Genomic DNA, 27,516 nt, shown 5'->3' with positions numbered 1-27,516 from the left:
ACTTTGAAATTCCTATACCAAGGACACTCTTTAAAGTATTATTTATAAAAACAAATTCTAAAAAACCTTACGATCCAACAACGAAATCCCATGCAGTAATTTAAATCTTTTCTTCTAAGAGTTAATCTTAGAAACAATTTGTCCAGTTATTATTACTGTTATATTTGGCAAACATTCCTCAATATTTAAATGGTTTTAAAAGGAAGGTTGGATAATTGTTTAAAGTTTAGATTTTGGGATACATTTGGATTCAAGTCCCACTCACGAGCTTCGAGACCCTAGACAGGTTATTAACCCCTTTGATCGCCAGTCTCCTCACCTGTAAAACGGGTAAAATGATACACTTAAGATATGAGAATTAAAGTAAGATCTACATAAAGCAATTTGCATAGTTCCTGGAATACGGCACTCAACAAATAGTAAACTTTTGAAATAATAAATCCTAAATTAGGCACAATGGCATAGGCCTATAATCCCAGCTACAGACTGATGGAGGAGGATCGTTTAAGCCCAGAAGTTTGAGACTGAAGGATGCTATGATAGCACTTGTGATAGCCATTGCACTCCAGCTTGGGCAAAAAGTTTTTTTAACTCCCTGACCTTAAACAACAACAACAACAAACCCCTAACAAATCTTTCAGCTAATTGTGGACGTATTCTGCAATTAACTCATTCTAGTATTATCAAAGACAAAGGGTCAGAATCACTTAAATTCTATTCAGACACATTCTGAAAGATCCATACCGAGATTGCTTGGTTTGTTTTACACAGTTGAGGTGATTTATAATCCCTACACTTAATTTGAGAAGTCCACACTCTCTCCTTTATGCTGTATGACATAGTATCTTAGGAGAGTCAGTTAAATGTTTGCCCAAAAATCCAAGCCGATTCAAAGCTTAAGAAACAACTTTGGCCTTACCTAGAAATATCACAAGGGCTACCTCAGATGACAGTTTTCATTTCAGTTGATCCACTTAATTTTCCGAGTAGGCCAGGCGTGGTGGCTCACGCCTGTAATCCCAGCACTCTGGGAGGCAGAGGCAGGCGGATCACCTGAGGTCGGGAGTTCAAGACCAGCCTGACCAACATGGAGAAACACTATCTCTACTAAAAATACAAAAATTAGTCGGGCGTGGTGGTGCTTGCCTGTAATCCCAGCTACTTGGGAGGCTGAGGCAGGAGAATGGCTTGAACCCGTGAGGCGGAGGTTGCAGTGAGCAGAGATCTCACCATTGCACTGCAGCCTGAGCAACAGGAGCTATACTGCGTCTCAAAAAAAAAAAAAAAAAAAAAAAAAAAAAAAAAATTCCGAGTAAACTAATGTGTATGCTCGTATACCTCCTAGTCTGGCTCCGCCTCCACACATGCGCAGAGCAACATTTCTGGTCTACAAAGCCCAGCTTCACCTGGATAGAGTTTGTTAGAAATGCAGACTCTCCAGCCGGCCTCAGGCCAACTGAATCGTATTTACATGTTAACAAGAATCCCAGATGATCTCTATGCATGTTAATGTTTGAAAAGTGCTGCTCTGTAGCACATGCTGCTTTTTAACAAGACTATCAGCAGTTTCTCGGAGCCACTAGAGAAATCTGCCATGAACTAAGTTAACTTTAAATACTAATACTTGACACAGATTCTGTAAATCCTTTTCTTTTGCATTTTATGAGCTCTAGTTCACTGTTATGTAATACTGAAAACACACCTGGATCATAGTATCTTGATCTCTCAGAAACCAGGATTTAAATTTTACATGATGGATTAAATTACACCTCAGAGTAATTGTTCATATAGCTCCGTTTTTGTTTTGGTCATGATAAACTTAAAAATAGTTGCTGAATATACTAATGATTTCCCTAGCCCAACTTTCTATTCAAATATAAAATCATTTGCAAAAAGCTCTCTTATGGGGGTTACATCCCATTTTCGGAAATGCTATTTATTTTTGAAACAGGGTCTTTCTATGCTGCCTAGGCTGGTCTAAAAGTCCTGGGCTCAAGCAATCCTCCCACCTTAGCCTCCTGAGTAGCGAGGATTACAGTCGGGTACTATTGCACCCAGATCCAGAAATGCTATTTGAAAACAGAATATTTATGTGAAGCCACCGTGTAGTGACTACTTAGTGTCCACGACACGATGCTTTGTACACATTATCTAATTTACCTATACAGCGCTAGAACTATTTTTCAGTTAAGATGGAGCTCAGAGGCTAATAACGTGTCTAAGTTCCTACAACTATTAAGAAACAAAGCTCAGATATAAATTCAAAACACTTAGGTATGAATTCATGCCTGACATTCAAACATACCATTTGAATGTTTTCCAGGTGGTGGCAGTGCTACTCACAGTTTCAAGCATCCACTGGGGTCTTGGATACCTAACTCCCAGTGTATTAACCACTACTACTGTTAGATTTCTACAATGTGTTCCACGGACTGTTCTGTTAGATTTAAAGCCAAATGAGCACTAAATGCTGTAAGAATTCCGGCAGTCAAAACTAAAAGAAATATCTAATTTGCCTATAGCTGAATATCATCCCAAATTTATTTGCTCATGGAATCCTCTCCCTTTCTCAAAACCTGTATAATACTGAGATCAACCTTTTAGACATGTACTACAATGTACTAATCTTCATAACTTTTTTTTTTTTTTTTTTGAGACAGAGCCTCCCTCTGTTGCCTAGGCTGGAATGCAGTGGCGCGATGTCAGCTCACTGCAATCTCTGCCTCCCAGGTTCAGGCAATTCTCCTGCCTCAGCCTCCCAAGTAGCTGGGATTACAGGCATGCACCACCACACCTGGCTAATTTTTGTTTCTTAGTAGAGATAGGGTTTCACCATATTGGCCAGGCTGGTCTCGAACTCCTGACCTCAAGTGATCCACCCACCTCGGCCTCTTAAAGTGCTGAGATTACAGGTGTGAGCCACCGTGCCTGGCCACCTTCACAATTTTTTAAGTTTTTAGAATTCCCTATCACCCAACGACTTTAAGGCACTTACGATGTACTCCAAAAAGGAATTTAAATACTTGCATGTAAAAGCTACAGGCAGAATTGGTAACACAAGAAATTTTACTAGGAAAATCATTTCTGGACTACAAATATTTCCATAGTAGAGATATGCTTTGCTTAAGAAATGCAAGGACAATCTAGGGTATAAATAATACAAATAACAAAGTGTTATGCAGCACCTTGAAACTCTCAAATTTTATCAAATGCCAAATCCCCTCACCAAATACGTTAACCTAAAATAATCAAAAGGGTGAGAATCTAATTTAAAGGTTTAGTCAAGCAAAATGTGAGAGGATGACTCATCTGGAAACACCAACTCCAAAGGAACAGAATCAGACATCTAAAGTAGAGAAGTTACGGTTCATTCATGTAGGCAGAGACAGAGGAGTTTTTAGCAGGATTATGACATTATCTACACAAGGTTGGTGCATAGTTATAGGAATATTTGGTTACAGGCAGTGTTTCTTTTTGGGAAGGGTACACTTAACATTTTTTAGAGAGGGTGTAATAGTCACGAGATTTCTGTCATCTGGTCTGAACAAAGGACAATAAAGGAGATCTATAACAGTCATTAAAAAGGCAGGAAGTTTTTGTCCCTGACATCGTTTAATTCTCTCTGGTCATTGTACAGAACAAGAAAAATAAGAAGACAAGTTAATCTGTAATCTGAGAACAGAAGTTGAAACCATATGTGACTCAGATCACAATCACAAGTTTTAAAGTGTTTGAGGTTGTTTCAGCAGCTTTTCAGTTTTATTTTCACAAATAATTTTATAATTGATTTTCCAAGAAAATATGTCTGCTGTGACATCTACACCCTGTACTATATCCATCATTTAAAAAATAACAACGAAAAACCATTGATACTGCTTTTGAAGAGTCACGGAAGTATTTCCTAGGGTGTTATAAAATGAAGATGTAGAAAAGATACTAATTATGAATCTAATGAATAAATATTAAATGTCATTTCTTCTAGCTGAAATCATCATTCCAAAACTACTTCGTTCAGTTTCAAGATGGCAAAATTCTATCCAACTTTTTCTTCCTTTTGAAAATCATCCTAAAACAAATTGAACAAGAAACCAAAAGTAAACTCCAATTAAAATGCAACTAGGAGACACTTGTAACAGTAAACTCTAATGCAAGGAGAGCACATGCGGGAATGGCAAAAGACTTAGTAAGGAAAAGTCAAGTCCAAAAGCTTGCAGAGGGAGAAACCCAGGAGAAGCAAGTCAATTTACCAACGCAGATCCTCTGTCAGGCTCAGGAACTGCAAGTACACAAGTACCACCAAAGGCAGAGGTAAGTCACAGGCTAGTAACAAGGGAGATTCAAGATGCTGGGATCCAGCAGTGATAAAAACTGGGTAAAAATTCTGCTGTTGTAGAGCTTACATTTTATAGGATGCAGTCGACAGTGAAATTTAGAAGTCCTATGGAAAACAAAGCAGGAAATGGAGAGTATGTTGGTGGCAGGGAGGTGTAATTTAAATACAGTAGTTAGGGCTGGGCAGCACAGTGGCTTACACCTGTAATCCTAGCACTTTGGGAGGCCAAGGCGGGTGGATTACTTGAGGTCAGGAGTTCGAGACCAGCCTGTCCAACATGGCGAAACCCCGTCTCTACTAAAAATACAAAAATTAGCTGGGCGTGGTGGTCAGTGCCTGTAGTCCCAGCTACTTGGGAGGCTGAGCGGGGAGAATCACTCGAGCCTGGGAGGCAGAGGTTGCATGAACTGAGGTCGTGCCACTGCACTCCAGCCTGGGTGACAGAGGGAGGCTCCATCTCAAAAAACAAAACAAAACAAACAAAAAAACACACACACACAGTAGTTAGATGGTTCTCACTGAGAAAGTGCCATCTAAAAAAACACAAAGGTGGTAAGGGATTATGTGGATATCTGGAATAGCAGGGGCAATATGAAGTGACTTACATATTTATAGAAGGATCACTCTGGCTTTCAAATTGAAAATGGAAATTAATAGTGCAAGGGTTTGAGGTAGCAATCACTAGTGTTCAACTATATCTAGCTCTCTTCTTCCTGGGTACTCACAAGGTAACATTCCGATGCCTGTGAGTTGGCCTCAGGTGATTAGTCTTAGCCAATGAAATGTGGATAGAAGAGATGTGCTGAGGCACTAATAGGTATTAACAGCTGTTGGGACTCCTCTGTACTTTTTCTGTTGTAGTAACTTTACAAACCATGTGCTAAGGTGCTGTCACAAAATGAAGGGAATCTGCATCCCTTCATCCCTGGTGGAGCAGCCTTTATTGATCTACAGTAGATTTTGTGAGAGTAAGAAGTACATTTTGGTTATGTCCACAGGTTTCAGGGTCTGTTAACAGAACTTAGCTATACAGCTAATACAGGGAAGAAGAAAGGAGACTTGTTAGGAAGCTATTACAATGATGAGATTGGAATGTTGGTGATAACATCACAGGTGGGAGAAGCTGAACTCTGGATATATTCTGAAAATAGAGCCGAAAGAGACAGTTTATAAGGGGCAGTTAAATCCCACCCCTCCAGTTTCCCAGCTCCACCCACCCCACATTATCAGGTGATTCCCTCTCTCCCACTTCTCCTCTCCATCTGACTCATTACTACCACCACCACCAATAACTTCCAAACAAGATAGGAGGTGGAGTTTCTGAAGAAAACTGGAAAAGTTTGTCATTCAGGCACACTAAGTACATAGAGGAAATCAGTAGAATAAGAAGAGTTTACTTACTGAATGGAGAAACACCAGCCTAGTTCCCAGTCAAATTTCTGAGGACCACTATACAGACAGAAGATTGAAGCATCTTCCTTTAGAGAAAATAAGTATCTCCAGAGAAAAGACCAGACACTGACTTGTGGGGAGGATCCAACAAGAACCATTTATCCCTTTATTATGCCATGGTGAAGTCCAATAGTCAGTAAGCCCTACTTACACACAAAGCTATTAACCAGCACTTAGTGCTTTAATCTTTAATAGAAATGGCAAACAAACAAAAAGCCTAAAAAGGGAACACAAAATGGTACAGTCACTTTGGAAGACAATTTGGCAAGAAACAAATACCATACAATCCACCACCCGTTGAGCTCTTTGGTACTGTACCCAAAGGAGTTGAAAACTTACATCCACACAAAAACATGCATATGGATGTTTCCAGCAGCTTTATTCATAATTGTCAAAACCCAGAAGCAACCAAAATGTCCTTCAGCAGGTGAATGGATAAACTGGTGCACTCAGACAATGGAATATTACTCAGTGCTAAAAACAAATGAGCTATCAAGCCATAAAAGACAGAATTTAAATGTATATTACTACATGAAAGAATCTGATATGGTTAGGCTCCGTGTCCCCACTGAAACTTCATGTTGAGTTGTGATCCCCAGTTTTGGGGGAGGGACCTGGTAGGAGATGATTGGATCATGGGGGTGGATTTCCCCTTTGCTGTTCTCATGATAGTGAATTATCACAAGATCTGGTTGTTTAAAAGTGGATGGCACTGCCCCCTTTGCTTCTCTCTGCTGCTGCCATGTGAGTGTGCCTGCTTCCCCCTCACCCTTCTGCCATGATTGTAAGTTTCCTGAGGTCTCCCAGCCAGGCTTCCTGTACACCTGCAGAACTGTGAGTCAATTAAACCTCTTTTCTTCAAAAATTACACACTCTCAGGTAGTTCCTTATAGCAGTGTGAGAAAAGACTAATACAAAATCCACTCTGAAAAGACTACGTGCTGTATGCAGAAGTAAAAGATCAGTGGTTGCCAGAGGCTGGGGGAGGCGGGATAAATAGGGAGCACACTGATAGGGTTTGGCTGTGCCCTCACCCAAATCTCACCTTGAATTATATTTCCCACATGTGAAGGGCAGAGCCAAGTGGAGATAATTGAGTCATGGGACTGTTTTCCCCCATACTGTTCTAATGGTAGTGAATAAATCTCACAAGATCTTATGGTTTTATAAAGGGGAGTTTCCCTGCACAAGCTCTCTTGCCTGCCACCATGTAAGATGTGACTTGGCTCCTCATTCACCTTCCACCATGATTGTGAGGCCTCCCCAACCATGTGGAACTGTGAGTTAATTAAACCTCTTTCCTTTATAAATCACCCAGTCTCAGGTATGTGTTTATTAGCAGCATGAGAACAGACTAATACATTAAATTGGTACCAGGTAGTGGGGTGCTGCTGTAAAGATACCTGAAAATGTGGAAGCGACTTTGGAACTGGGTAAAAGGCAGAGGTTGAAACAGTTTGGAGGGCTGAGAGGAAGATGGGAATGTTTGGAACTTCCTAGAGACTTGTTGAATGGCTTTGACCAAAATGCTGATAGTGATTGTGGACAATAAAGTCCAGGCTGAGATGGTCTCAGATGGAGATGAGGAACTTGCTGGGAACTAGAATAAGGAGACTGGCAGCATTTTGCCGCTGTCCTAGAGATTTGTGGAACTTTGAACTTGAGATAGATGATTTAGGGTATCCGGTGGAAGAAATTTCTAAGTGGCAAAGCATTCAAAAGGAAGCAGAACATAAAAGTTTGGAAAATGTGCAGCCTGATGATGTGATAGAAAAGAAAAACCCATTTTCTGGGGAGAAATTCAAACTGACTGCGGAAATTTGCGTGGGTGACAAGTAGCCAAATGTTAATCACCAAGGCAATAGGGAAAATGTCTCCAGGGCATGTCAGAGACCTTCACAGTAGCACCCCCCATCACAGGCCTGGAGGCCTAGGAGGGAAAAAAGGTTTCATGGGCCAGGCCCAGGGACCCCTGCTCTATGCAGCTCAGAACATCGGGCCTTGTGTCCCAACTGCTTCTGCTCCAGCCGTGGCTAAAAGGGGCCAAAGTACAATTGCTTCAGAGGGTGCAATCCCCAAGCCTTAGCAGTTTACACGTGGTGTTGGGCCTGCAGGGTGAATGGAAGAATCAAGGTTTGGGAACCTCTGCCTAGATTTCAGAGGATGTATGAAAACACCTGGATGTCCAGGCAAAAGTTTTCTACAGTGGCAGTGACCTCATGGAGAACCTCTGCTAGAGCAGTGTGGAAGGGAAATGTGAGATTAGAGCCCCCAGAGGGGCACTGCCTAGTGGAGCTGTGGGAAGAGGGCTACTGTCCTCCAGACCCTAGAATGATAGATCCACTGACAGCTTACACCATGTGCCTGGAAGAGCCACAGACAATGCCAGCCATGAAAGCAGCTGGCGTGGGGGGCTGTACCCTGCAAAGCCACAGGGGCGGAGCTGCCCAAGGCTGTAGGAGCCCACTTCTTGTATCAGCATGACCTGTGAGACATGGAGTCAAAGGAGATCATTTTGGAGCTTTAAGATTTGACTCCCTCACTGGAGTTTGGACTTGCATGGGGCCTGTAGCCCTTTCGTTTTGGCCAATGTCTCCTATTTGGAATGGGTGTATTTACCCAATGCCTGTACCCCCATTGTATCTAGGCAGTAACTTTCTTTTCATTTTATAGGCTCATTGGCAGAAGGGACTTGCCTTGTCTCAGATGAGACTTTGGACTGTGGACTTTTGAGTTAATGCTAAAATGAGTTAAGACTTTGGGGGACTGTTGGGAAAGCATGATTGGTTTTGAAATGTGAGGACATGAGATTCGGGAGGGGCCAGGGCTGGAATGATATGGTTTGACTGTGTCCCCACCCAAATCTCACCTTGAATTGTAATAATCCCCACATGTCAAGAGTGGGGCCAGGTCAAGATAATTAAATCATGGGAGCAGTTTCCTCCATACTGTTCTCATGGTAGTGAATTAGTCTCATGAGATCTGATAGTTTTATAAATGGCAGTTCCCCTGCACAAGCTCTCTTGCCTGCCACCCACGTAAGACACGACTTGGCTCCTCATCTGCCTTCTAACATTATTGTGAGCCTCCCCAGCCATGTGGGACCATGAGTCAATTAAACCTCTTTCCTTTATAAATTATCCAGTCTCTGGTATGTCTTTATTAGTAGTGTGAGAACAGAGGATTTTTAGGGCAGTGAAACGACTGAGAGGTACTGCTGTGAATGCATATGTGCATATGCATTTGTCCAAACTCATAAAATGTACAAGAGTGAACCCTAATGTAAACTATGGACTCTGAGAGATAATGATAGGTCACTGTGACAAATATATTACTCTGGTGAGGGATGTTGATAATGGGGGAGGTATGAATGGGGCTAGGGGATATATGAGAAATCTCTGCACCTTCTGCTCAACTTTGGTGTGAACCTAAACCTTCTCTTAAAAAATGAAATCTCTTTTTTAAAAAACAGACTAAGCACTTGAGAAAATTCTCTAACATCAAAGGCAAAAACCAAACAATGGAAAACCTATAGGAATACTTAAAGGAAATGTAGGGAGAAAAAAAATCAAAGAAATATAATAAAGTCTAGAAGTGGTAAGAAAAAATGCAGCATCCATGAAACAAAAACAGCGTGCTTTAAAATGGTAAGAACATGAAGCAGTCTATATCTAACTAGTAGGAAAGTTTCAAAAAGGTAGTGGACTTGAGGGAAAGAAATCACCAAAGAAATAAGAAAACTTCCTGGAACTGAAGGGAAGGACCAAATGCCCAAAACACAGAATGCAGAAAAATAACTCACACTAAGAAATATTATAAAATTTCAAAACACTAGAGATAAAAATAGAAGCTAAAAGTTTCCAGAGAAGAATACAGTTCATGTCTAAAGAATCAATAATTAAAATGGCATCAGACTTCACTAGCAAGACTACCTGCTAGCAGATAACAGAACAATGCCTTGAAAAATAAGAAAACAATTTTGAACTGTTAAGTGGAAGCTAGAGCAAAGAAATCTTGGAGCATGCAAAATTTCAAAACTTCTACCTTCTCTCAATCTTCTCTCAAAACACTTACTGGAGAATATAGTTTACTAAGACAAGGACATAAACTAACTAAAACACAGACATAGGATCCAGGAAATAGGATTTACTTTGGAAGAGAAGGAAAGGTTATTCCTAGAATAAAGGCAAAAGAAAGCCCCAAGAGCTATGTAGCAGGCCCAGGAACCAACCAGTCATATGAAGTAGGATGACAGTTGTAAGAGAGATTCCCCAGGAAAAACAAATAGAAATATGTTTGACCCTGTAGAAATGCCTTACTAGAGGCATTTACAGAGCTTTTGGAAAGCACAGAACCACTTAGAGATTCAAAGAAAACTAAGTAAGAGAAACATGTTGTATTCATTAACTCCAAGAAAGAAGGGAAAAAAAAGATAGAAAGAAATGTAATCATAATACACCTACCTGGTTGAGTATCAAACAATACTTAGATGCTAAAATCCTCATTTAACATTACATAATGTTGATAAATAATGCCTAATATTTAGCAAAAAACGAATAGTATTAATATAGCTGTCAGTGCAGGAGAACAATGTTGCTGACTGAGGGGCTTGTTGGGGGCAGAGATGGGGGACTGGAAATCTGTTTTTATGTGTCTTATTTGACTTTATAAACTCTTGCATTTATTTTCTTGGAGATTTGCAGATATATGTAAATATTACTATTTGTAAGAGATTATAAAAAACTTTTATAGTGGCCAACATTGTTCATCACCCTACAAGGAAGGAAAAACAGAGTTACTTCAATTGTCTTAAGACCATAAGACAGGCATACTATTCTGAAGGATATTATCTATGCACTTAGAAGATTCTTGTCTTAGGAGATCAAGACTTGAAAGATTAAAAGGAAAAGCATGCAGATATCCATAAGCAGTCATATAATCTGCCCGATCAGCATAAAGTCAGACTGCATTTGAACCACATGTCAACATAACCACTGAGGCACTTTTTAAGGTCCTCCCAAAGCATGCACTGGTGGCATTTAAAATTCACATGGAACCAAAAAGAGCCCAAATAGCCAAAGCAATCATAGGCAAAAATAACAAAGCCAGAGGCATCATATTACCTGACCTCTTACTATACTATAAACCTTCAGTAACCAAAACAGCATGGTACTGGTACAAAACTAGACACATAGGCCAATGGAACAGAACAGAGAATCCAGAAATGAAGCCACACACCTACAGCCATCTGATCTTTGACAGAGTTTACAGAAATGATCAATGGAGAAAGGACTCCCTATTCAATAAATGGTGCTGGGAAAACTAGCTATATGCAAAGAATTAAAGTGGACCCCTACCTTTTACCATATATAAAAATTAACTCAAGATGGATTAAAGATTTAAATGTAAGACCTCAAACAGTCAGAACTACAGAGGAAAACCTAGGAAACACCACTCTGGATACTTGCCTTGGGAAAAAATTTATGACTGCATTCTCCAAAGCAATTGCAACAAAAACAAAAGTTGAAAAATGGGACCTAAAAGAGAGCTTCTGCACAGCAAGAGAAACTATCAACAGAGTCAACAGAAAACCTACAGGTTGGAATAAAATATCTGCAAACTATGCATCTGATAAAGTTCTAACATCCAGAATCTGTAAGAAACGTAATTGAACAAACAAAAAACAAATAACTTCATTGAAAACATGGGCAAAGGACATGAACAGATACTTCTCAAAAGAAGACATACAAGCAGCCAACAAACATATGAAAAAAGCCTCAACATCACTATTCATCAGAGAAATGCAAATCAAAAACCACAATGAGATACTATTTCACAGCAGTCAGAATGGCTATTATTGTTATTATTTTTTTAGATGGAGTCTCACTCTTTTACCCAGGCTGGAGTGCAGTGGCGCGATCTCGGCTAACAGCAACCTCCACCTCCCGGGTTCAAGCAATTCTCCTGCCTCAGCCTGTTGAGTAGCTGGGATTACAGGCGCCCGCCACCACGCCAAGCTAATTTTTGTATTTTTAGTAGAGATGGCGTTTCACCATGTTGGTCAGGCTGGTCTCAAATCCCTGACCTCATGATCCACCTGCCTCAGCCTCCCAAAGTGCTGGGATTACAGGCGCGAGCCACCATGCCTGGCCCCAGAATGGCTATTATTAAAAAGTCCAAAAATAATGGATGCTGGTGAGGCTGCAAAGGAAATGCTTAAACACTGTTGGTAGGAACGTAAATTAGTACAGCCACCGAAGAAAATAGTTTGGGGATTTCTCAAAGGAATTAGCTACATTTGACTCAGTAATTTCATTACTGGATATATAGCCAAATGAAAATATATGATTCTATAAGACACATGCACACTTATGTTGATCACAGCACTATTCACAACAGCAAAGACATGGAATCAACATAGATGCCAATCAACAGCGGATTGGATAAAGAAAATATGGTACATATCCACCATGGAATATTATACAACCATAAAAAAGAACAAAATCATTCCCTTTGCAGCAACATGGATGCAGCTGGAAGCCATTATCGTAAGTGAAATAACCCAAGAACAGAAAACTGCAGGTTCTCACAAGTGGGAGTTAAATATTGGGTACTCATGGACATAAAGATAGCAACAACAGACACCGGGGACTAATAAAGAAGAGACGGAGGGGACAAGGGATGAAAAATTGTTGGGTACTATGCTCACTGCCTGGGTGACGAGATATCACAAACCTCAGCATCACACAACATACTAGCCATGTAAAAATCCATCACACCTACCCCCAACTTGAAAATAAAAGTTGAAATTACAAAAATTAATAAAAAGAAGCCAACTACTGAGTTCAGATAGGTTACAAAAAGGAATCTAGGGAAAAAGAATTTTATTTTGAAGCATTTTTAAGTTATCCATAGGTATTCAAACTATAGTCTGTAATTCATGTATGGTATATTTCAATTTATTTGTATTTTGACAATATTCTACAAGCTTTCAGGTCAGAGTCTTGCCAGAATTTTAAGTTTACTCTTTTTTAATTGTAACAATGATTCTTCTCTATTGCAAAGGGAAGAGCTCAAAGAAGAGGCATGAACTCAAGAGAGGCAGCAACTCCTATAGTCTCAGGTTATCTCGGCGTGGAATGGCCAGCTGGGAACAGAAATACCAGAAAGTTGAAACAAAAAGTTGCAATAGCTTTTCCAAGTCTTCAAAACAGTTCCTTTTGAGTTGTTCCAACATCTTGGAACATTGTAAATACCTTTATTTAAGCAGTCAGCACCATGTCCATTTTCCCATTTACAGTACCCCCTCAGCCAGCACCGTGTATCTATTCTTCCCCTTCTCTCCCCCAGGAAGATAAATCCTGCTGTCTGCATCCCTAGGGAGCCCTCTGTGGCTGGCTACCAGTTGGGTTTGGCCAATAAACAGCACCAGTGGAATAGGTGGAGGATGACACCACATCTCTGACAACAGCTGCCTTTCATGGCGACCTCAGTTCCTGCTACGAAATCTTAATCTTCTGAGATCCAAGAAACACGATTTTTTCCTCTTGTCCTTATTCTGGCATCACTGCTATAGGCAATAATGGCTCCAGGCTGTTGCTAGTCTTAAGTGCCTCACCAGTGCTTGTGCTTCTTTACAGCTGCCCATATTGTTAGGCAATTCTGTCATGAACTTTTCCTTTGAACCATATCCGGTGAATTCTATTTCCTGCCAGAACTCTGAACAATTCACCAGCCTAAAGCCTTTTTCACACATATCTTTGCATGGCAGTTCCTTAGCGATCAGGTGTCAAATTTACATCTTCCTTAGAGGGGTTACCCTAACCACCAAATCAAATGCCAATTCCCACCTCCAGCAGTCTGTTTTTATCATCTCTCCTTGCTAGCAGATAACCTCCATGAAAACAGGCACCTAGCAGGCTGTCTTGTTCACTTTATGCCCACTGCACAGCACTATGCTTTACAGACAGCAGGAGTTAAAAACTTTTTGTGAAATGAATGAAATAGTTCCAAATCAAACTTAACAAAATGAAATTTCTTCAAGTTTATTTTTAAAGCAGAAGAGTCTCAAGAAAATCTCTAATTTTAGGATATTCCCATCAACAAGCAGATAAAACTCCTTTAAAATGAATGCAAATCTTGTCTGGTATAACATAATTTCTTTCTTAAGAGTATTTTTGCCTATAATACTGTAGCAATACAATTGATTATATTTCCACACGAGACACACTTCCAGGGCCTTATCAGATTATGGGCTGTGGCAAGAGATTTAACAGGCCCAGATTATGTTCAGTCCCCAAAAGGAGATAGCTCTGACTCCTACTATTTTCAAGAGAGCAACTGTGCACATGACAATTAAATTATTGAGAATCATAGGGATAGCCTTGAAAGAAAAAACTTTAAGACCCATCAAGCATTAGTAACGATTCATTGTGATCCACAACCCACCACAACTACCAGAATCGCAGATCAAAGAGTATGAATGTGAATAAAGGACCGCTCATCTGGTCAAAACCTGATCTATTATGTATCAGAAAAGAAATATTAAACAATTTAATATATGAAACAATTGAAGTTTTATGTTAAACTTCTTTAATAATCACTTCCACAGAAATTAAGCTAATAAACGTTCAAAATGATTTCATATAAAACTGTAGCTCTGAGTTATTATGTACAGCTAATCATGTTTTCATAATCAATTTCTTTCAACTTTTCATGTAAACATACTAAAAATTCCTGGAATGCAGATTTGAATAATTACATTTGAATTCTTTTTAACTTTTTATTAAAAATGAAAGAAACACAACTTATTTACAATTGCACAATGTTTGAAACGGCTATCCTATTCCTGTTAAAGCTTCATATTTAAAAATGTCTACATGATTATGTGCTTGTACAAGGCTTGAGTATCAAACTTAACCACAAATGTGACTTTAGCAGCTTTATTGCACAATGATCCACATAACACTGCATTATTTGCTTCGTTTAGCCTACGTCATAAAGTGCTATTCACAGACGGGAAATTAACAGCCTGCTAAACACCGAAATTCTCCATGATATTTTCTACTTGAGGGTAAAAAGCTAATTTAATGCTACCAGCCTGAGTAACAGATTTTCATTAAAAATAAAACAACAAGGACAACCAAAAAAAACAGGCCCAAAAGTTTGGTTACTCTGCTAAAACATGTCAAAAGCATTCCATAAATGATTACTGCTACAATGCATAACAGTAGTTTCTAAACATTTTAACTTCAAAAAAATAAGTAGTTTAAATAAAAACCACCTACTTGTAAGAACACCTTTCAAAAACACACAATTTAGATAGAATAATTCTTCAAATTAAAAGATATTTTAAAGGGTACACAGTCATTGTGATCTTAGTTACCATTTCTAAGTAATTAAATTTGTATTTTTACTGGCTTATATTAGAAATGCTTATTACCAATGAGAAACTGAAAAATGTCACATAAGTGAACAATGTTATAAAAATTGATAATATATGTAATGCTACTAAAATATATAATGAACTTTTCAAACATGTAAATATAAACCAGGAAAACCTGATACGTAATAATTGGGCCAAAAATGAAAATCACAAAACACAGTAAGGGGGTAAAAGAATAAATATGACTTTAATATCAGTCCATCTTTACCAATATATCTGAAAAATAATTCTTTGATATAAGAACAAATATTTCCACAGAAAAAAAACTGAAGATAAATTTCTTTGAAAAAAAGCATATAAAGTGATAAGTTTAATGTGTTAGCCGAGAACTTTGTGTTTTCTGCAAGAAACCATGCTTACTACCCATGCTGGTAAATGAGTGTTACAGCTAAGCAGACTCTTCAAATGTCCTTAACAATACAGTTTGTGGTCTTAACAAAACAGTAGTATTCCTTTTCTAGGCAATATACTTTTAATAGTTACACACTTTAAAATACATAATTTTCCACTTAAATATCCTACCATTTTTATGGTGTTTTTCTTTTTCCCTATCTAGAGCTCTGTTTTCCTACCGAAAACAAATGCAAGACACATTGCTTGTACTAATTCCTATCCATAAGGCATTTAAAAAATATCTTCTCTTAGGACATAAACATGATATCAACATGAAAAATCAAACACAAGAGAAGCATAATAAATACTTTTGCATCCCCCCCATCAGGAAAGTGTCAGCAACACCAGCTGACAGAAATAAATTAGATATCCTGTACATAAAGTAAAAGCTAACCATTTCAGTATTAACTTGGAAAGAACACCTTCACTTTCATCATTGGTGAAAAGCAGAACAATGACATAGAAGACACAAGACTGTTTAGATTTTCTGTATTTCAAGAAGAATCATACTCAAACACGTGTGGTGACAGAACACTCAGCGATATGTAATTAGTTACGAAGGTTAACGCTAAGGCATTGCTTTGTTCAGTTTTTGTCCTGAGTCACATCAGATGTTTCAACTGCATGTCCTCTTGGTATTCCAAATATTTTGCTGTGATGGGTTCTTCAAGCTGAATTCCTCCACTGCCCATTAATGCAAATGCTGGATACAGCGTATGTGAACAGTCCACCTGGCGCTCGTAAAGACATTTCATGTGATCCATATCATAGAAACTTACTTTGCCTTTATCATAGTCAAGGAAAATCCCAATACTTGTTGGCATAGGGAGAACTCTATTTTCAGGTTCATTAGAAGAAGTAGGTGACTTGGGTATAAAAAATTTCTTCATGCCTATAGTAACCAAGGTAAACGGTTGTGAAGAATCGAAACCGGCATCCTCGCTTCCACTGTCATGCCCACTGTCTTGCTCATATCTGAAACACAATACACAAAGTATCTGTATCTTCAACCACAGATCTAAGTATCTTCAAAGCATTTTCACAGGATAATATACACTGATATAAAGTTAAAATAATTTTTACATCAAAAGCTTTCTATTACAACAAAATCAAAAACATAAAAATGACATATTGCAATTTAGAATTATACCACTCAGCCCCAAATTCCCTGTCATTAAACACTGCTTTAGTTACATATACAAGTGAAACCCTAGAAAATCATTTAGCCTTCCAAAAGGTGAGGGAGAAGAGGGCAGTCAAGGAACTGATCAAATGTTAAATTTTTATAGCACAGAATCATACACAATCATGCACCACATAACATTTCAGTCAACAACAGACCTCATATACCACAGTGGTCCCATAAGATTATAATGAAACTAAAATATTTTAGTTGGGCGCAGTGGCTCATGCCTGTAATCCCAGCACTCTGGGAGGCCAAGGCAGGTGTACCACTTGAGGCCAGGAGTTCGAGACCAACCTGGCCAACATGGCAAAACCCTATCTCTACTAAAAATACAAAAATTAGCCAGGCATGGTGGTGTATGCTTGCAGTCCCAGCTACTCAGGAGGCTGAGGCACAAGAATCACTTGAACCCAGGAAATAGAAGCTGCAGTGGATCGAGATAGCGCCACGGCACTGCAGTCTCAGCGACACAGCAAGACCTTGTCTTAAATAAATAAATAAACAAACAAACAAATAAATAAATACATTCCTATAGCTTAGTGACGTGGTAGCCACTGTAAGGCTGTAGTATAACCCGTTACATGTTTGTGGTGATACTGTTATAAACAAACCTGTGCTTCCAGTTGTTAACCAAAAGTGTAACACGTACAATTATGTACATTATGCAATATTTAATAAGTGACTGTTACGGGCTCATGTATTTATTATACAATGTTTTTACTGTTATTGTAGATTTACTCCTTCTCTTTATTAAAAAAAATGTTAACTGTAAAACAGCCTCAGGCAGGCCCTTCAGGAGGTTTTCCAGAAGGCGGCACTCTTATCCTAGGAATGACAGCTCCTTGCATGTTACTGCCCCTGAAGACCTTCCAGTGGGACAAGACGTGGAAGTGGAAAACAGCGATATTGATGATCTTGACCCTGGATAGGATATTATGTTTGTGTCTTCATTTTTAACAAAAATGCTTAAAATGTTAAAAATTTTAAAAATTAAAAAAAAAAACTTGTAGAACAAGGCTATAGAAATTTTCTTTTGGGCCAGGCGTGGTAGCTCACGTCTGTAATCCAGCACTTTGGGAGGCTGAGGAGGGTGATCACTTGAGGTCAGGACCAGCCTGACTGACATAGGGAAACCTCATCTCTACTAAAAATACAAAATTAGCTGGGCGTGGTGGCGCACACCTGTAATCCCAGCTAGTCGGGAGGCTGAGGCAGGAGAATCGCTTGAATCCGGGAGGTGGAGATTGTGGTGAGCTGAGATCACGCCATTGCACTCCAGCCTGGGCAACAAAAGCAAAACTCCATCTCAAAAAAAAAATGTATATAGATGTATAAAAAATGTATATACATGTACAATGTGTTAGTGTTTTAAGCTAAGTGTGCCTACAAGAGAGTTAAAAACTTTTTTTTAATTGAAAGCTTATAAAGCTAAGGTTAATTTCTTAAAGAAGAATATATTTACATAAATTTAGTGCAGCCTGAGTATATAGTGTGTTTATAAAGTTTACAGTAGTGTGCAGCAATGTCCTAGGCCTTCAAATTCACTCATGGATGCACCCAGAGAACTTCCAGTCCTGCAAGCTGCATTCATGGTAAGTGCCCTACACAAGCATACAATTTTTTATCTTTTATAATTTATTTTTACTGTACCTTTTCTATGTTTAGATATACAAATACTTACCATTGTATTAAAATTGCCTACAGTATTACAGTACATGCTGTACAGGTTTGTATTCCAGGACCAAAAGACTGTTCCACATAGCCTAAGTGTGTAGCAGACTATTCCATCTAAGTCTGCGTAAGAACACTCTATGATGTTCTCGCAACAACGAAATTGCCTTGCAATATATTTCTCAGAACATATTCCTGTTGCTAAGCTAACACAAAACTGTATAAGAAAATACAGGCTGGGCGCCGTGGCTCACTCCTGTAATCCCAGAACTTTGGGAGGCCGAGGCAGGTGGATCACCTAAGGTTGGGAGTTCAAGACTAGCCTGACCAACAGGGAGAAATCCCGTCTCTACTAAAAATACAAAAAATTAGCTGGGTGTTGTGGTGCATGCCTATAATCCCAGCTATTTGGGAGGCTGAGGCAGGAGAATCACTTGAACCCAAGAGGCGGAGGTTGCGGTGAGCTAAGATCGCGCCATTGCACTCCAGCCTGGGCAACAAGAGCAAAACTCCGTCTCAAAAGAAAAAATAAATAAATAAAAGAAAAAAAAGAAAATACAAAGATAAGATGTATGCCCTAAACCAAGGAATTACCAGGCTAAGTGAAATATACGAGCACTGTAAAATAATGCAAGAGAAAAAAGCATGTTTCATTCTTGTCCCAAGAACTCTATTTCCTGGTTGGAATTTCAACATGAATGTATGAGGCAAACAAAGATTATGAAGCTTTTTCGCCTTTATCATAAAACAATAAAAACTTACAGAATATTTTGAAACATGTTCCCCATTTTTTTCAATATGCCTATGTTGCTTTTTATATATTTTGGATAATACTGCATCAACAATGTTTATTAGGTTTCTCCACTTCTTTCTCATGTTATGAACTTTTTAAACATTAATACGAATTTTCTAGCAAGTGGACATGCCACTATGTTTTACTGTTACAATTTTCAGCATTATATAAATTTTTCACCTTTCTGCAAAAAGCTTTTCCTATCATTCAGACTGTTAAGCTGGGACACTGTTCACATGAGTGGTCAAAAATTATTTTTCAAAGCTAGTTGACCTTACTCCGTCTAAAAGAACTAAACTGCACAATCTTCATTAGTCAACCTCTTAAGAAACTGGAAGTCTTTGCTGTGGAAATATGTCTACCATGACCCAGTTTTGAAAAGGACTTAAGGGAAAGTTTAAAGAAACTGTGTCCCATAAGAAAAGAACAACTTAATTGTGAAGTATGACAATTAGAGGCATTGTATTACACACCTGGGTAATTTTTATCACATAATTTGGGTAAAATGCAAAAGACTTTCAAAATTTAAAACTGTGAAGCTATATCATAATCAAGAGATATCCAAAACAGATTTCTTCATGATATTAAAATGTAACTGCTAACTCTCCTTACTCAATGTGTGATTACAAGAACACCCGGCTCCTTTTCTCAATCAAGTCACAGCCAAAATACTAGAATCTAAGAAATAAGAAATGTATACTCCAAATGTAATAAAGTCAAATCTATTTTCAGGCTTACTTTCAAAAATTATCAAGTTCTAGATCAATACAAAAACCTACCTTGGACTAACTGCATCCCGGGGAGAACGGAGCCATTCTTGTAGTTTATCACTAGAAGCAACTCCCACTTTTACCAGGTATGAATACGGTTCCACACGGAAGGCCCAGAAGTGTTTTCCTTTTGTAATGCCAGTATCTCCGATGATGTAGTCTAAGCTTGTGTAATAACCCACTTGGATGCGTTCTGCAGCAAGCAGAAGATTAAATCCAGCTCTACTCTCTACACGGTCTCTCTTCAAGTTCAGCAGGAGGTGTTCATTATTATAGCCACATTTTTCATCAAAGAGAAAGCTGAAAACTAAATAGAGCTTAAAATTAATATGAGGCTAAAAATCATCATTGCTCTAGTTGGTAAATCCGATAGGTTTTCTTACAGAAATTACTGAAGAGAGACAGCAAGCAGGAAGGAGGTGTCACACTACACCAGACAACTATGACAAACCAAACCCAACTTCGCAATATATCCTACCCATTATATTCTCTACCTAAAAATCTTCAGAAATCTCAAAAAGCAGATGAAAATATTTTAAATACATGTGAAAATTTATAAAAACAGCTCTGTGGAATACAGATTGCAAATCTATCAGGTATTTCACACTTACTGAATTTGTTCGTTTATATTTATTAAAGATAAAAAATACTAAAGAGTTGTATATTTTCATAAATAGCTCTATATTTTCTTATTGTAAGTTTTGTCAACTTGGGACACTTTAGCTATTTTAATAAAGCTTTTCTGTATCAACCAGCATGGCAGACATAAGAAACATGGGACAGTGTAAAAAAAAAAAAACAAAAATAAAAACAAAAACACAGCTTTTGGGTTGAGAGAGACCTGGGTGTGAATCCTGCTCAAGCATTTAACTAGAGTTTGATCCACACTTTAATTTCTTCATCTACAGAATGATGATACTACTTCCATAAGTCTATATTGATTCAAATATATTAAGCATAACATTGGCTGCTAGCCAATGGGGAAACAACCAAAGTCCATCAACAGATGAACAAAGAAAATGTGGTATATACAAACAATGGAATATTATTCAGCCTTAAAAAGGAAAGATTGGGATACATGCTACAACATGGATAAATTTGGATACATACATTTGGATACATCCTACAACATGTATGGATAAATTTGGATGCGTGCTACAACATGGATGAATTTGGATACATGCTACAACATGGATAAATAAGCCAGATGTAAAAGGACAAATATTGCATTATTCCAGTTATATGAGATACCTAGAATAGGCACATTCAGAGAGACAGAAATTAGAATCGAAGTTACCAGCCTCTGGGGAGAGGGGAAACAGGAGTAACTGTTTAATGGGTACAGGGTTTCAGTTTAGAATAATAAAAGTTAAGGAGATACAAGTGGTGATAGTTGAACAATACTGTAAATGTACTTAATGCCAATGAGCTGTATACTTAAAAACTGTTAAGATAATGCATTTTTCTTTATTACTTCCCAATTTAAAAAAATGACCTCCAGGCATTGCTGTGCACACCTTTAGTCCTAGCTACATGGGAGGCAGGAGGATTGCTTGAGTTCAGGAGTTTGAGGCCAGCATAGACAACACAGTGAGACCCCATCTCTCTCTCTATATGTATTTTTTTTAAACAGGCTGCTAGCAGCTGGGCATGGTGGCTCACGCCTATAATGCCAGCACTTTGGGAGGTCAGGGTGGGCGGATCACTTGAGGTTAGGAGTTTTGAGACCAGCCTGGCCAACATGGTGAAACCTGGCTTTATTAAAATACAAAAATTAGCCAGGCATGCTGGCCTGCGTCTGTAACCCCAGCTACTACTCAGGAGGCTGAGGCAGAAGAATTGCTTGAACCCAGGAGACAGAGGTTGCAGTGAGTTAGTGAGCTGAGATGGTGCCACTGCACCCTAGCTTGGGTGACAGAACCGCCAGACTCCACCTCCAAAAAAAAAAAAAAGGCTGCTAGCAAAGGACAACCATTACCAACATGTGAGCCGACCATTCTTCCTGCTAATCTGCTAATGCCTATTTTCCTGGCATGATTATTTGTGCTTTGCTCTCAATCTCAAAAGTCTCCCAGTTTGCAAGATAAATTTAAAGGGTCACCCTAGTCATGTATCTTCTCTCATAAAAAGGAAGACAACCCTTAACACTCCTCTCCTCCCTCCCCCTCCACTATGTGACTGAAAACAGCGATTATGTCCAGGGTTTTCTACCATTTCACGCAGAAAGACTAGAAAAGGAAGCAGAAATAGCATAAACCATAAAATACTTAATACTTGCAAATTCATCCCAAAACTCTCTATTGGATTTTATTAAAATTTAAGAAATTTTAGCCAATCTTACATGTTTGCATTCCAATTTTTTAAAAGCCACAATGTGCATGAAAAACAAATTGTGCTTTTCTATTTTGAAGAAAAAAGGAAGAAAGAGGAGAGAGTGCAGAAAATATGGGTACATAAGACACTAAAAACAGGCAGGGAGCAGTGGGCCTAAAATCCCACGAAAGGCATCTGTGAGGCAGTGACTGAAGGGGGAAAATGTGTTGCTGCTAACCGGGCTGAGCACAACTTTGGTTCTAAATATCCCTTGTTCATGGAGACATCATAGGGAACATCAATGAACCTTTAAAGTCATTCTCATTCTATAAAAATCTTCAGGCGCTCTATATGTAGTATCAGTGGTTTTTAACTTGGGAAGGGAGGGGGCGATGACTGGGCATGAGGAGCTTTTAGCGCGGGAGGAAAAGTTATTCATGTGGTTCTAATATATGGCTTCCATCCCTATTAGCTGAGAACTGCCAAGTTAGATAAAAAATCCAGACAAATCAGAATTAGGTTAAATCAAAATTATATTTTAGGATATTACACCAATAAATTTTGAAAATACCAACCTAGATCTTGTGCTTTAGAGATTTCCATAAACTAACCAAAAATACAGAATTATGTATTTAAAACTTGTAAAGTACCATTTATGCTATTTTAATCCCAACTTAATAGCTCTGCTCACCCGAATTTCTTCCTTCCATGTTTTTCTCTGTCTGATATCAGTTAAAACCTAATCCTGTTCTCAGCCTACAAGGTAAAATTCGAGTACTCAGTTCATTTCTAAATTCCAGTTGGGACAGAAGCTACTTTTCTGGAGTCTTTTAAAAACAAGAGCTGGTTTCAATGCAGGTCTACATGGAGATACTGACTAGTTTATTTCATCAAGGTCTCGTGCAACTCTATGCTTTTTTTATTCCTGATATTCACCATACCTGGAGCTGGAGGAGTATGAAGAATGAATTCTCTGCTACAAGGACTACAGATTGAACCCTTGTAAGCTCTTACTCTGAAAGCATAGGTACTACTGTTTTCCAAGTCTTGAATTATTTTACTTGTTCCACACACTTCTATCTCATTCCATGACATTTCATCTTCTCTACTGATTTTCCGATATTCAAGAACATAGCTATCAGCTTTATCCTTTTCTGGATGGTGCCAATTTATCAAGGCATTGTTATAAACTTTGCTCTGTTCCTCATTGATCTCTGGCACATCTATGCCTGAAAGAATTATGAAAGAGAAAACAACATTAAAATACTGACATTTGAAAACCAGTGTTTTTCCTCAAAAAATAACATATAAACAATATTTACTGATTTTTTTTTTTTTTTTTTTTTCTTCCAGACGGAGTCTCACTATCTCCCAGGCAGAAATGCAGTGGCACGATCTCGGTTCACGGCAAGCTCCAGCTCCCAGGTTCATGCCATTCTCCTGCCTCAGCCTCCCGAGTAGCTGGGACTACAGGCTTCTGCCACAACACCCAGCTAATTTTTTGTATTTTTAGTAGAGACGGGGTTTCACCGTGTTAGCCAGGATGGTCTCGATCTCTTGACCTCGTGATCGGCCCACCTCAGCCTCCCAAAGTGCTGGGATTACAGGCGTCAGCCACCGCGCCTGGCTATTTACTGATTTCTATACTGTCCAATAATTTTCTAAATTTATAATACTATAAGAAAGCACAAAATTAAATATATTAAATTTTTAAATATATTTTATATTTAAAAGGTATATCTATATTTGTAACTGAAAGAAGAAATAATAGTAATTAAAAAAAACTGACTCAAAGCCACAAGTAAATTTTTTTTAACCACACGCCTTCTACCTACTGAATAACAGCCCATGACTTGAATTTTTTTTTTACCTAAGTCCTTCCCTAAACAAACTATTATTTTAATATTTTGAAATCTAAGTCTGGTAAGAATATCAAATTCTCAATGAATTTTTTTTTTTTTTTTTTTTTGAGACAGAGTCTTGCTCTGTTTTTCAGGCTGGAGTGCAGTGGCGTGATCTCAGCTCACTCCAGCCTCCGCCTGCCAGGTTCAAGTGATTCTCCTGCCTCAGTCTCCCAAGTAGCTCGGATTATAGGTACGTGCCACCACGCCACTCTAATTTTTTGAGTTTTTTAGTACAGACGGGGTTTCACCACATTAGCCAGGATGGTCTCGATCTCCTGACCCTGTGATCTGCCCACCTTGGCCTCCCAAGTACTAGGATTACAGGCGTAAGCCACCGGTGCCCGGCCTCTCAATGAATATCGTTTCTTTTCATATTTTATTCTGTAGAGTTGCAAAGCAAATTAATTTTTCTGAATAGAATCGTGATACATATTTTTGTAAGGAAATCAGAAACTAAAAGATACACATTAAAAGATTTTACTCTAACCCTTTTGTATAGATCCTGCCGGTATTTTCCCCTCAACTGGATACTACTACATGGATATATCAACATTTAACTGTTCAGTTTTGGAAACAGGTTTCCGGTTTTTCACTAAAAATAAAATGATTAAAAGCTAAATCTTTGTTCATATGCATAGTCCTTTCTATAGAGCCAATTCCTAAGCTTAACTGCTGGAATCATATGCTAAGAACAGTATGCTATAAAAGCTACACACACACGTATGTCAAATCACAGAGGAGGACATGAGTAGGCAGCAGCAGTCTCTCTCCTCTCCTTACTCCCCGATGTATAAGCATGTCTGCATATGCTGCCGTTACACAACTGCACGTTATGCAGCCATATGAGTTCTGGAAAGTTACCCAAAATACATTTTAAAATTAAAAAAAAGTTACAGAATAACACAAATAGTATGCCCCCTACCCCATACCCTTTTTCTTTGTTTTTTTGAAAGCTTTCAAAAAAAACAAAAAAAGCATGTAGCAAAAAGTGAGGGGAAGATCCATCAGCCAGAAGCTAGGTGACTACTATCCCATTCTCATCCATCTGTTTCCTTGCTAGACAATGGCATAACCCAGGATCACCCACCCTCAACCTCACCTTTCCAGCAACCACTTTGGGATCCACAGGGAGGGAGGACTTAGGACTCACAGGTAAGCAAAAATATATTTGTATATATACTATTCAAGTATACATTTTGGAAACACAGTATAGTGTATGAAATACAATCAGCATTTTAAGTGATGACAAGTATCTTTGAAAAAATAAGGTAATCATAATAAATACCAGATTCAGGCACAGATTTGAAAAAGAGGTCACAGTAATCCTTCAGAGTTTTAAACTTTTAACAAGACAAATGTCCTTTATTAACACACAAATCTACAAATCTGTACCTATAAAGTAATTAGACTATAAGCATATCTTTCTAAGGACTGTAATTGTTCACCATTACTAGAAGAGAAATCCTAGGGAGAGGAATGAGGTAAGCAGAAGAAAAACAGGCAAGGAAGACCTGCCTGCTAGGGAGTAGCAAAACAGAAACATAAGCAAGTGTTACGGGCTGAACTGCATCCTTCCCCAGGCCCCCAGGCCCCACCCCCGCCCCTGGAAAGTCACAAGCTGAAGTCCTAAACCCCAGTATGTACCTCAGAATGTGACTGTATTTTAAAATAGGGTCTTTAAAGAGGAAATCAAATTAAAATCAGGTCATTAGAATGGGCCCTACTCCAATATGACCAGTGTCCTTATAAAAAGAGAAGATTAGATCACACACACACACACAAACGAAGGACCATGTGAAGACACAGGGAGAAGACAGCCATGTATCAACCAAGAGGAGCAGTTCAGAAGAAACCAACCCTGCCAACACCCTGATCTCCTACTTCTAGTCTCTAGAAATGTAAGAAAATTAACTTGTTTGAGCCACTCAATCTATGGTACTTTTGTCACTGTAGCCCCAGCAAACTAATACAGCAATGTAAACAGCCTGCAGATTCCATCTCTAGGCTTCTGTCCGAGAAACTCACATACACTTGCCCCCAAAATTCTGACAAGGATGTGCAATATAGCATTGCTTTATAAAAGAGGAAAAAAATAGAAAAAAGTATCTTAGTAGGAAAATGATTTATTTACTTATGAAATACTGTAAACAGTTAAAATATCACTTTAAACCAAAATTTCACATATTAACAAATATTTACGTTAATTTTCTAAAAAAGAATTTACAAAAAGAATACATACAACATGTTATTTATGCAATGTTTAAAAACACACAAACTAATGAAACATAGTTTTTGTGCATAAAAATACAGTTACAAAAACATAAATAGGATATGATTTCAGGATGCTACGACAGTCCTGGGCAAGTGATATACTGTTTTATAATGTTAAATTTAAGAGAACTTGTGTTTTCTTCCACACAATATAAATTCAGACAAAAAGAATGAGGTTTTCGCCTTCATTAAGACTTACCACTAGAGAAAAAAGATAATTCTCCAAGAAGTTCTGTTTGTTTAGACGTATTAACAACATAGTCTTCAAAAGAAGTCTGAGCTGCAGGTCTAAAGCTCTTCAAAGATTCTGTAGCTTTCTGTATTCTGCAGACAGATATTTTATACAAAAAATGATTCTTCAAGAAGGCAAATCAAACTAAATATCTGCAACATGATTAACAAAATAAAACTCACACTTCATTCAAAATTAAAGTTAAGAATGAGGCAAGATGTACCTCACATTAACACAGCATTATGGACCACTCAGAGCTACAGTGAGAACACACAGCAGCATTTAATAAAACTGCTCAAGAGGTTCTGAAGTTAGAAGTAAAAGAGAATACCTGAGGTGGAGCTGCTTTGCTGTTTGTACAAAGCAGGACTGATCCGTCTCCTTTAGCACTTCTTGAGCATATCCCACAAGTCCATTGTTCTCTAGAAGTCCCTGGTACTCCTCCATTTGAGTCTGAAATTTGTCTAATCTTAGTTTCTTGGAGGAGTCAATTGCTTTCAAAACAGATGATTTTCTCTCTTCCAGAATTTCAAAGAGCTTTTCAAAATGTGTAATTGCTTCTTCTTTAGCCCTCTCTCCATTACACTATGAAAAAACAATATCTCCATTACACTAAGATAAAGCATTGCCTCTTCTGCTAAACCCAAATGGCTTTCCACAAAGTTCTACATAATTATATTTCATCTACGTGATGACAACATTATCAAAATTCAAGAAAACCAACCCAGATATTATAAAGAAAAAAAGTTTTAT

At 38.3% G+C, this 27,516-nt stretch overlaps 1 protein-coding gene across 1 annotated transcript in view; it reads right to left on the bottom strand.

Moving 5' to 3' along the window:
- Positions 1-14,553: 14,553 nt before the first annotated feature.
- Positions 14,554-27,516, bottom strand: part of TRIM36 (tripartite motif containing 36) — a 55,114-nt gene continuing 42,151 nt past the window's right edge. Inside the window, exons 6-10 of the mRNA XM_023197646.2 lie at positions 27,095-27,348; positions 26,731-26,855; positions 23,298-23,585; positions 20,053-20,350; positions 14,554-16,598 (exon numbers count right to left, since the gene is read on the bottom strand). Coding sequence (XP_023053414.1) covers positions 16,226-16,598; positions 20,053-20,350; positions 23,298-23,585; positions 26,731-26,855; positions 27,095-27,348 — 1,338 coding nt within the window. The 3' untranslated portion in view covers positions 14,554-16,225. The remainder of the gene's footprint in view (positions 16,599-20,052; positions 20,351-23,297; positions 23,586-26,730; positions 26,856-27,094; positions 27,349-27,516) is intronic.

Source organism: Piliocolobus tephrosceles, chromosome 4 (assembly GCF_002776525.5).
Source record: "Piliocolobus tephrosceles isolate RC106 chromosome 4, ASM277652v3, whole genome shotgun sequence".
In the NCBI taxonomy this organism is placed as follows: domain Eukaryota; kingdom Metazoa; phylum Chordata; class Mammalia; order Primates; family Cercopithecidae; genus Piliocolobus; species Piliocolobus tephrosceles.
This window is presented reverse-complemented; position numbering and strand designations above follow the sequence as displayed.